This window comes from Malaclemys terrapin, chromosome 7 (assembly GCF_027887155.1).
Source record: "Malaclemys terrapin pileata isolate rMalTer1 chromosome 7, rMalTer1.hap1, whole genome shotgun sequence".
NCBI lineage: Eukaryota > Metazoa > Chordata > Testudines > Emydidae > Malaclemys > Malaclemys terrapin.
In genome coordinates, this window is record NC_071511.1 from 69,559,991 (window position 1) to 69,572,384 (window position 12,394).

General features: G+C 38.5%; 1 protein-coding gene across 1 annotated transcript; it reads right to left on the minus strand.

The window, feature by feature from the left end:
• Window positions 1-4,788: 4,788 nt before the first annotated feature.
• LOC128840983 (protein ZBED8-like) lies at window positions 4,789-12,013 on the minus strand. The gene is made up of 3 exons (XM_054035608.1): window positions 11,996-12,013; window positions 10,941-11,043; window positions 4,789-5,750 (listed from the first exon to the last, which is right to left on the minus strand). Exons 1-3 carry the CDS (start codon window positions 12,011-12,013, stop codon window positions 4,789-4,791), a joined length of 1,083 nt encoding a protein of 360 aa, XP_053891583.1.
• Between the last annotated feature and the right edge of the window lie 381 nt (window positions 12,014-12,394).

Here is a 12,394-nt window from a genome sequence, read left to right on the forward strand (position 1 = left end):
ATTAATTTGGTATCAGGTTTTGAATTGTCATACTGCTAAGGTAAATGAAACAGTAGCTTTTTGTTTTTGTTTTACTGTCCTCTATTTCATCAGGCAAACTGGCAATGAAATTGCTGAACTGAAATATGAGAATGGAGTTTGTAACATTTAGTGGCATGTGTGCCATTGAGTGGGACATACCATCACTCCTGCTGTTTGGTTGTGAAATGGACACAAGGCCTAATTTATAAACAAGTTAGGCACTTAATTGCATATGCAATTATAATTGCCTATGAAGTACATTGGGTAACTGTGCATGGAAATTACCGTAGTAATTTATTATAGAATAATTTTAGTTAGCTCACAGATATCTACTGTAGAAACTTAAACAGATTGTGACCACATAGCAGCCTAGTGATCGGAAAATCAAGATGTTGCTGTACATTAAATTACATGCAGCCCATCAGTACAATACAGCTGGTCATAATGCGGTAAGGACTTTGTCTTGCATGTTCTATGGCATGAGTTGGGCTTGTCAGTGAATAATATGCTTTTTATCTATAGCAGGGGTAGGCAACTGAAGGCGGTACGTGAGCTGATTTTCAGTGGCACTCACATTGCCCAGGTCCTGGCCACCAGTCCGGGAGATCTCTTCATTTTAATTTAATTTTAAATGAAGCCTCTTAAGTGTTTTAAAAACCTTATTTACTTTACATACAACAATAGTTTAGTTATATATTATAGACTTATAGAAAGAGACCTTCTAAAAATGTTAAAATGTATTACTGGCACACGAAACCTTAAATTAGAGTGAATAAATGAAGACTTGGCACACCACGTCTGAAAGGTTGCTGACCCCTGATCTATAGTAAACCACCTAAACTGTGCCATCATACCGCTAGTGTATGAAATTGCCCAGCTAAATGACCTAATTTTAAACCAGTTTAGGTGTGCAAATCGATAAAGCACACACCTAATTTATACACACGCTTATTGCAGAAGTATATTCACAGTGAGTAACTGCATGCAAATTGTTAGTCATAACAACCGGGTGCATTGTACTGATGAACTACATATAAATGAATGTTTTGAAGCTCTAGACTGCTGTGTGGGCAAAGTTTCTACAAGCGTTGTCAATGTATAACGGTATACTGACTCTCAAATAGTGCTGTCACAACAGAATATGTATTTTTGATGTGACATGTTTAATAAGTATCACAAAGGCTAATCCGTTGTTGAATAATCTCCTGGACTTCTCCGCTGGAGCCCTCCCTGGGCTTTTAGCACAAATAAAAAAGCACTTCAGATAATGCTTTTCTTAGTTCAGGAGAATAATGGGTGCACTTTCAGTTAAGAGAATTATTAAGAGCCAGGTCCTAACTTTAGCTGCCAGGACAAAACACCTTGAATTAAGAAACAAGAAAAGTTTTAAATCTAATCCTGGTTATGAAGTTACGTGTTGAATTAAGTGTTTTCCGAATTGCTAAATGAGAACTCCTCCCACACCCAGAATTTATTGGAAAGAAATTTTCAAATAAAATGAAATAAATGTTTTCAAATAAAAATATTCTGGACAAAGTTCTGCTGTCCTTAGGTGGTGTCACCCTGGGACGGGCTGAATGCTCATTGACCTCAGTAGAGCCTGGGTCGGTGCCAGACCCCAAGCTCATATAGCTCCTGAAACGTTCTGCTTCAAGCACTTTTTTCTTCACAAATGCGCGTCCAGCCCTCACTCCCTACAGAAATACTTTCTCACAATGGTTTTGTCGTGCATTTATAATCAATGCAAGGAAAGCATAGTTCTCTGTTACTGTAGCAGGACAGATAGTAGTGAGGGTGAAGGTGTCAGTACTGCAAACCCAAAACGTTCAAAACTCATGAGTCAGGCCACAAAAAAATCAGGCTTAAAAAATCATGAGTTGTAAATATAATACATATTATATTCTTTTTCTTTGCCTTCTGGTCACATATTTTCAAGCTTTACAACTACAAGGGCTAAAAAAGTTTTCATAAAAAAAGTAAGATTCTCATGCAATACCATGACTCTAGGAGGCTTTAAGAAATACACTAAATGTCACAAGACACATGATAAAGTTGTAAGAGATGGAAACACTGAGGTGTGCAGTGTTGCATTCTAATGTGTGATTTTCCTCTCTGTCTACTTTTACACTGATATAACTCCATTGACTTCACTGTTACTCCTGTTTACATCAATGCAAGTGAAAGGAGAATAAGGTTCTAGGTGTCCTGTACTACAGTAATTTTCTGTATTTCTGACCATACCTTTGGCATTACTCTTGTTATATTTTAAGGCCTGGTTCTCACACTGCCTTACTTCACTTTTGTGTGTGTCTAACTCCATTCAATGGATTTATACCATCCATATAACACTGAAGTAACATAGTGGTGAATAAGGATCCAAGTGGGTTAGGCATAAAGTCATCAAAGGCTCTGGCAGCCCATGCCTGCTGTGAAGGCAGGTGCTTGGTGTCCTTCCTATAGCTATAGCAATGGTTGCCCACTTGAACTGCATGAAGAAGCTGTGTATGTACACACTGGTGCTCCTAGTCACACTGGGTTTTTTGCATTAGTGCTGCTATACATACACCACACCCAATGATGATGCACTGCACCTGGGTGACTTTAAGTTGCACTGATGCAAACTTTTTGTTACCCAACAGTGTAAATTTCCATATTTTAACAAGGCTTTTCCTGTGAGTGGAAGTGCTTCTACAAATTTGTTGCATGACTGTGGAATGCAGCTGAGGTCTGGGAACTGTCACGAGCTCTGACACTCACTGTTGCACATCAAGACATGGATTTTTGCCCATCTGAGATAAATTAGGCAGCATAAGTGACTTGAGAGCTACATTACTGTCTGCCTAGCTGGTCATGATTAACCATATTAGCTAACCATAAATTCTCACATCTCCTGCATAGCATGACTGAATTGGAATTACAGCCTTTCAAAGAGTTGCTGGCAACTGTTCTTATAAGGTGAGGAATAGCTAGTTTAATAAAACACCCCTATTATTAATCAGAACACCCAGTGGCAAATAACTAGCTGTGTTTAGTTAAATCATGAAGTCTTATTATCTTACTCTTCATTATCCCACCTTTATATACTTTGCTTTAGAAATTTCCTTGTGCTGCTACCAAGCAAATGAGAGAATCAGCTAATAAGTGAGTCCATGAATCTCAACTGGGCTAACAAAAGCCTCAAAAGCTTCACAGTTTCGGTTCATTTTAGGTGCTTTATCTGGATGGGCTGGGTCTACGCAATCAGGTTGGGAATTTCAGAACAGACTTTCGGTGGGATTGTTGGCACTTCCAGAGCCAGAACTAGGGAGCAAAAAGGCATGTGGAAATTGATGACAACCCTAATGGAGCTTTTTCAAACCTTAATAGATATTTTGTTCAGCTATGGGTTTGATTTTGGGTTAAGGTTTATGATGGGACAGATTCCTATTCTCCTCCTCCCTTCCCCCCCCATTCTGAAATGAATAAACGGAAGGGGAATAGATAGTGTTCAGTGCAGTATTCTTTTTACGAGTTACAGATGCGAAGTCACAAACGATAGAATGAAATGTAGCCATCACCTGTTGCAGCTATATGACAGGGGAATGGCCCAGAACATTTCATAGAATCATAGAACTGGAAGGGACCTTGAGAGGGCATCTAGTCCAGTCCCGTGCACTCAAGGCAGGACTAAGTATTATCTAGACCAGAGGTTCCCAAACGTATTTGGCCTACCGCCCCCTTTTCAGAAAAAAAATTACTCAGCACCCCCCTGGAAATCTACCTTCTTTAAGCGAACAAACAGAAAGATGCAGTGACAAATTTGCATTCTTTTATGTATCTATATTTCTACCTACGTCCTACAATATAGTAAAGAAAGATGTTGTTGTAAATATGACACCTTGAAGCTTGAAATTATAAAATTATTTATTAAAATCAACCATAGTAACATTCGCATTACACACAGAAAATTAAGATAACGAAGGATAATATTAAAATAAAAATTATGAATAACATTAAAAAAATCCCAATGAGAAGGATGAACCTGGTGCGCTGCTATCAATTTATTAATGTTCGGCTCTATTTTTGTCAGCAGCATTCTTAAATCACCGCGATTAGCTATTTGCAGTCAGTTTCTTTTTTTAGTTAACAGATTTGTGACCACACTGAACCCACGTTCCACTAAATATGATGAAGGAAATACAATTAAAAACTTTTGTACTATAGCCCATAATCCAGGATAAAGTGTAGGTATCTGCTTTTGCAGCCAGAACTGTTGGTAGCCGTCTTTGAATTTAAATTTCAATTCCTCATTTGTTACTTCTATCAGTTCTTCTTGTAATTTTGGAGATTCTTCTGTGTTTGTACTTGAAAAAGGGTCCAAAACCCAATCAGGTATGTTCATTTTAAGAATATCTTCAAATCGTTGATTGAAGTCAGAATGGAGAGCCTCCAAGTGCTGACAATACGTAAGCAAGTTTTTCTACTGTTGATAAATTTGGAAACTGGCTGAATTCTCCTCATCCTAAATTTCGTTTGTACAGAAGAAGTTTTGCCACAAACGCAGAAATAACAGTTTTTGTTTTGATTAAATTCAGCTCATCGCGTTGGAGCTGTAAATTTGTTTCATGTCATTTTTGGAATCAATCAAGTTGGCTCATAAAGCATCATCTCTGTTTTCTAGGAATTCTAGCACTGAGTCAAAGTTTATAAGACCGATCCAAACAAGCACCTTTTGATAGCCAACGAACTTCCGTATGAAGAAGCAAGCGATTGAATTCTTTATCGTTTTCAATGCAAAGTTGTCCAAACAATGTCATTCAATGAATTGCTTCTGATTTTGTTGATTGCTTTAATGACATAATGTAATGACCTATGTAGGCGTTCACTCAGATTTTTGGCAACTAAATGTTGACGATGAATGACACAATGTACAGCGAATACATTTGGAACCGCTTTTTTTAAATATGCAAGAAAATCCCTGTAGCGCCCTATCATCGCTGGAGCACCATAAGTAGCAACTGACAAGATATTACTCAGGGGGATTTCTTTTTCTTTAAAAAACTCTTCCAATGAATGAAATATTGATTCTCCTTTAGTATCAGTTTGCAAATTTTTAGCAAATAATAATTCTTGGCAAATTTTTTCTTCTTTTATGAATCGCATGTATGCTAAAAGTAAGTCTTCATTTCCTGGCAAAGTTGACTCATCAAACTGTATAGAGAACTGGGCTGTTTTTAAATACTCACGTAACAAGTCTTCCACATCTTGAGCCATTTCATCAATTCTTCTTTGCACTGTATTATTGCTCAAAGTAATTTTTTTGGTAATATCAGACGCTGGCTTGTGTAGCATAGTGCGTATTACCCCACTTATAGCTGGTAGAATTAGTTCTTCACCAATAGTATGTGGTTTTCCCGATTTAGCAATCAGTAACGAAATGTTGTAAGAAGCACGCAACCCATCGTCATCTTCTTTGGATGCTATTGAAAAGAGTGTTGCCAATGTCGGCTGTCTCAAAAAATGTTCTTTAAGTGCCTGAAAATAAGATAAATCCTTATCTTTCTTATCAGCATGAACTTCTGTCAAATGTTCTTGTAGTCTTGAAGGGTTCATAGCTTCATTTGATAAAACTTTTTGGCAAATCAGGCACATCGGTAATGTATTGTTTGAAGGCGACTGAATAAAGCCATAGTTCAAATATTCAATACTATATTGTCTACATTTTTTCTTGGGTTCAGCCATGATATTATCTGTAAAAGAAATAAAATGTATGTGTTTATTTATCATAATAGGGGTATAAAATTATCAAGATATATAACAATTTATATAATTGAAAAAGTGCAATTTCTCTTGCTGGAACCAAATTTTTTTGCAATAGTTGTGTTGTTAGAATATCGCCCATGACATCAGGTATACAGTGGTTTTTGCGTAAGACTGCAAAAGAAAACCAAACTAAAATACTAATGAAACTAATAAACTGGGTTTTGTTCTTTGCTCAGCATTAGATATATGTACTTGATATTAAATTGTCAAATATCAAACTAAATTTATCAAGAAATAATTAATTTAAAAAATAATATGCAATTAAAAATCAGTTAATAGTTTTAATTTAGTTTGCCCTTATTTAAATAATTGTTCCTTATTAACACACGCCTGATTTACCAATTAACACAGATGATTCGATAGATATAAATAAATGTTAATAGTTAACAGTTTTTTTACGATTTCATTCCCGTTTTTGTTAATATTGTAATAAAAAATATAACAAATATATTGACTGTACACTTCAAATAGTACTGTACCCACACAAGCCTGCTACGATTTTATTATTAGTAAGCACTAGAGACACAGAAATGTCCAGTAGATATGTAAGAAAATATATAAAAATACTCACGTGTAAATTGCTGTTTTATTGAAACAACAATAATACAGTTTACTTTGTATGTGATCCATAATCCGTAAAGATCGAAGGTATCGAATACGAATAAAAATTTTTAAATACTTATTGCACTATTGTTAACTGCTTTTTACACAATTCAGAAACTATCTAAATTAGATTTCATACATGTCGCCTATTTATAGTATCGTATTGTAAACAAGTCTTTACACGCACATATTCCTGCCGATGCATGCTGGACTTCCCGACAATGCGCGACACGCTCGCCTGCCAACACTTGCTTGTTAAGAGCTGTTGGCGGACTTGACACCTGATCGGTTATAATTTGTGAATTTATTTGGAAAATAAAGTAATCACTACAACTTTAACTCTATGTTACACAACAGATGAAACATGTATGAACAGTTTTTCAAATTTTTCTTATATTCTCTTCTTTCTTTATGCTTCCACCGCCCCCTTATTTTTATTCAACGCCCCCCAATTGCACCCGAGGCTACTACTGCCCCCCTGGATCGTTCCAGCGCCCCCCAGGGGGCGGTATCGCCTACTTTGGGAACCTCTGATCTAGACCATCCCTGACAGGTGTTTGTCCAACCTGCTCTTAAAAATCTCCAATGATGGAGATACCACAACCTCTCCAGGCAATTTATTCCAGTGCTTAACCACTTTGACAGAAAGTTTTTCCTAATGTCCAACCTAAACTGCCCTGGCTGCAATTTAAGCCCATTGCTTCTTGTTGTATCCTCAGAGGTTAAGGAGAACATTTTTTCTCCCTCCTCCTTGTAACAACCTTTTATGTACTTAAAAACTGTCGTCATGTCCCTTCTCAGTTGTCTCTTCTCCAGACTAAACAAACCCAATTTTTTCAATCTTCCCTCATAGGTCATATTTTCTAGACTTTTAATCATTTTTTGTTGCTCTTCTCTGGACTTTCTCCAATTTGTCCACATCTTTCCTGAAATATGGCACCCAGAACTGGACACAATCCTTCAGTTGAGGCCTAAACAGCGTGGAGTAGAGTGGAAGAATTACTTCTCATGTCTTGCTTACAATACTCCTGCTAATACATCCCTGAATTATGTTTGCTTTTTTAGTAAGTGTTACACTGTTGACTCATATTTAGCTTGTGATCCACTATGACCCCCAGATCCCTTTCTGCAGTACTCCTTTCTAGGCAGTCATTTCCCATTTTGGATGTGTGCAACTGATTGTTCCTTCCTAAGTGGAGTACTTTGCATTTGTCCTTATTGAATTTCATCCTGTTTATCTCAGACCATTTCTCCAGTTTGTCCACATCATTTTGAATTTTAATCCTATCTTCCAAAGCACTTGCAACTCCTCCCAGCTTGGTGTCATCTGCAAACTTTATAAGTGTTCTCTCTGTGCCATTATCTAAATCATTGATGAAGATATTGAACAGAACCGACCCAGAACCGATCTTTGCGGGACCCCACACGTTATGCCCTTCCAGCATGACTGTGAACCACTGATACCTACTCTCTGGGAATAGTTTTCCAACCAGTTATGCACCCACTTTATAGTAGCTCCATCTAGGTTGTATTTCCCTAGATTGTTTATTTACAGGACTAAGTTGTGGACTTAGACCCTTTTTCCTTCCCTTCTTCCCTATTATAGAGTTTTCCATATTTTGCCTAGAAAAGGATGGTCCAGTGGTTAAGGCATTAGTTTGGGATGCAAGAGACCCAAGTTCAATTATGCTCTGCTATGGAATTCCTGTGTGACCGTGGGCAAGTCATGTAATCTTTCAGTGCCTTAGTTCCCCATCTGCAAAAAAGGGATAATAGCACTTCCCTACCTCAGAGGTATTGTGAGAAGTACATAAAAGATTGAGAGAGACTCAGGTACAATGGGGATGTAAATCAGAAGAATTGGAAGAGAGTAATAAATGCTCTGCTTTGCCTCTCAATTCATTTTCTTTTCATCCAGCTCGGGTGGATGTACTTGTGCTACCTCTCCTCAAACTAGCAGACTATAATAGCGGTGTGGCTGGGGCGGTGGTTTCAGCTAGTACCAGGATATTGGACGGGGTTGTACCTGGGCAGCAATCCTGAACCACTCCCTAAGCCACCATTGCCATGCTGCTATTTCTGCTCAAGCGGGGAAATACATCTCCTAGTTGCTATATAGACATAGCTTATAATGTTTTTAGAGGAACCAGTTTGATATCTAAAGTACACATCCATAATGTATTACACTATTATTATAATGTACAGCTTATGAGAGGATTTATATAACTAACTACACTTCTGCCTTGATATAACGCTGTCCTTGGGAGCCAAAAAATCTTACCGCGTTATAGGTGAAACTGCGTTATATCGAACTTGCTTTGATCCGCCGGAGTGCGCAGCCCCGCCCCCCCCCGGAGCGCTGCTTTACCGCGTTATATCCGAATTCATGTTATATCGGGTCGTGTTATATTGGGGTAGAGGTGTATATATTGACATTGGAAATTAGATCCACTTGGCCCCTGAAGTTGCAAATGTGGGACACTTGGTGTTGCAAACTTTGAATATACCAGATATGTCAAATATACCAGCGGGTATCATGGTAAATAAATTGTGGGCTCAGATTGTTTAGTTTTCAGTACACTGGCTAGCAAGGCGTGCATATGAGTTATTCGCTTAGCTGAAAGTTGTCCAGTTGTTTGTACTGGTATCTTCAATGCAGTTGATGAACACATATTGCCTGTTGGCTGAGCTCAACAGCAGTAAAATTCTGCAGTTGATCAGCTTTGTCCTCAGCCTGCAGTTACAGGAAATAGTTACATATGGCTTATGCAAAAAGAAGAAAATGGGTCCCTCCAGCTATACATGAATGAAATCCAAAGCATCCACAGAGCCAATAGAGAAGAATAGCAGAGCTGGGCTCAGGTCAAAAAATAAATTGGATGATAATTTCTTTGGAGCATGGAGGGTGTTTTGTGTTTGTACAATGCCTAGCACAATGGGGCCCTGCTGTTGATTTAGGGATATCATGTACCATAAAGCAATTTAATAATAATGGTCCAGAAGGTGGTTGTGGACCCCATGTATAGTGTGTTTGTTATTTGAGAATTTGTTGTTCATGTAATTTGAGACCGTGAGTTAGATCCTCACTTGATGTAAATTGTTATAGCTCAATGGAAAGAAATGGAGCTACAACAATTTATACTTGCTGAGGATCTGGCCTAGTATTTTAATACACATGCACAAAGGGGCAGAGTGAAGTCTGCGTTTGTAACTTTACTTCGGCATTTTCTCACTTTCCAGGGCTTTACCATGCAACTTTACCATGACAGGGGTGGGTTGGTTGGTCTGGAATTATGTATTACTTTGTTTAAGAGGTACACTGATCAATCTGTCCATTGATGAGTTTTTCTAGTCTTCAGAAGTATGTGGTGGTTTTCTTTTAAGGATTAGTAATTCCTTCTCTCTTGGTCTGCTTGGGGAACATATTCAAAATGATTGCAGCTGGTGCTTTGGACCAAGCATGGTTTCTTTTTCCTATTGAGTGGTGAAAGGGTTGGGGGAGGAGGTGTGCAACATCCATATCCACATGAAACTAATATTTGGTTTTGCCTCCAGCTCTGTTGGTTGCTTCTGGTGACTTTGCTGCTGTGATTCTCCTGTATTTCTTCAGATCCTATGTCTCCAAGTAAGTCTTCGTTTTGCAAGGCTTGTGTCTCTTTGGTATATGCGGATAACTCCTGTACCCTAGCAAATGTTACCTTGGAATCTTCACGTTTAGAAACAGATTTGCATTGCACATGACCGTGTTTAAAGTACACACAGCCACTAGAAATGTGCATAAGCCACAGACTCCTAACTTTGAACCTGCAACATTTGTTGGTATTTGGATACTGGGCTATAGATTGGGACCCTCTTGTTTAACATGTAGGCAAATTCCTTGGGAAAGACTCGAAGAATTTGCATTACGGGTATGTGCCTTTTCTTTTGCAAATTTAGCTTCCCTAAAGAAGGGTTGGGGTTCTTTTCCCCTTTTTATTTTTTCTGTGGTCAGTCCTAAAAAATCCTCGGATTTGGCCTTCATCCTGTGCTCCCCTATTCTTGCTCCTTTTAAAATCTGTTTTCAAGAAGTGACTCTGGATCTAGGCCTTACTACATCTTACAGCAAACGCTTGCCTTGCTTAGTAAGCATTATATAATGTTAGCGAATCAGCGTGGTGCAGTGCACTGGGGACCCACATTCTGTTCCCAGCTCCTAGAACACTGACCTACTGCATGACCTTGGACAAGTCATTTCATCTCTCCGTCCTTGCTCCTGTTAGTACAATTAATTCATATGATTTTCATATGCATAGAAATGTATATGCTCTGGGCAGGAATACACATGCATAAGGATGACAGGCATATTATATAACAGAGAGGCTTTTTTTTTTTTTTTTTTTAAAAAGCTCCATTTTCCAATATTCTGTACAAAAATTGCTTATACCTACAGTATATTTGTACACACACACAGAGCATTATGTTAGTATTGAGCAAGAATGGTGAGTGTGTCCTTTAAGGTGTAGAAAGGCCTTCACCCAGAGTCAGTTTCTGAATGTACAGGTACACAGGAATTACTTCATCCACTACTGAAATACTGCCATCTCTGAGCTGAAATGCAGCAGCTGTCAAATCTATCAACTGTTTAGCATAGGAATAAAGAATACCAAATCTAACTGATGGGCAGACATGGAATGTATTATGTCAGTAAGAGTTATGTAGCCGAATTCCCACACACTAATTTGTGGCTTTCAGGAAGCTCAGAAAAGCCTTTGCACAGTTTGTACATCAGCTGGGATTGCACAGGGCTAGATTTTAAGGCAAACACTGTGGTTCTTGGATGAAAATTTAGGCAGTGGAATGTACTGTTGAAAGGACAAACTCTGAGAGAGAATGAGTGGCTAAGAGCCAGCACAGCATTCTGAATTGCCCTACGGTAAGTTGGAAGGTTATGGACAGACTTCATCTCAGATATCCACAAGGGAAAGGTTGTTTGGAGTTTTGCACTGCTTTGCAGCTCTGCTCACCAGTAGTGCTTTGTGTGTAATTCCAGGTGCTTTTCTAAAGTTAGGCACCTGAGGGTAGGCTTTTCCAAAGCACCTAAAAGGTTTAAGAGCACAAGCCCCGTTGAAAGTCAGCAGGATTTGAGATCTTAAATCCCTTAGAAGCTTTTGAAAATCCCCCATAAATTCACCCCCTGTAAATCAGGCCATCTTCATTTAGGTGCCTAAATATAGATGTAGGTACATTTTCACACTTAGGCATCCAAGTGTGAAAATGTTGGCAATAGTTAAAACATGCCTGATAGTGAATATTGCCATTTATAACTGTGTACTTTTCCCAGGCTATGCTGAACAGAGGAGTGCTGCCATGTGCTTCAATGGAAGGGGCCTCCCTTATGTCTTTAATTATGTAAGTTCAATAATAACAACAATCCTCGTTATCATACATTTCATTTTCATGCTCTTTTTAAATAGTGAAATTTAACAGAACTGTATTCCTGGGCCTTATAGCAACTAGAGAAGGGTTTTTCTGCTAACAAATGGACGGGATCTGACCCATCCTTTATCAGATATCATGTGAATTCAGTTACCTGATTATCATCCGGCATCTTGGCTGGGTGGGCACTAGAGTGGTCATAACAATGGCCATCTAACTCACTCAGCCCTCCCCAGTGAATCGGATAAAATTATCTTATATCATCAGCTCGATGGGTGCACATGAGAGTTGCTGATGTTTTGTTGTTGGAGCCGGAGCCTTGTAAAAGATGTTTTCATTCTGATAAGAGTACAATCCTGTCCAGTAACTAAACTGCTGTGGGGCTCTTATTTGTGTTCCTGGCTCACTTCATAGTGCTTCTGTCAGAAGAGAGGCAGTTCTTTTACATGGCAGCTTAATGTCGGTAATGAGAATGTGATTGCTAGGACAAACCTGAGCCATCAAGGACAGCAGACGATATAAAACCTTTTTTAAATACATGAAAGTAGCAGAG

What these genes read in the sequence shown, in the direction of transcription:
- LOC128840983 (XM_054035608.1), bottom strand. An exon ending in CATTCAGAAACTGACTCTGG is followed by an intron (nt 5,751 to 10,940) that starts GTGAAGGCCTTT and finishes TTTCTTTTACAG; the next exon opens with ATAATATCATGGCTGAACCC.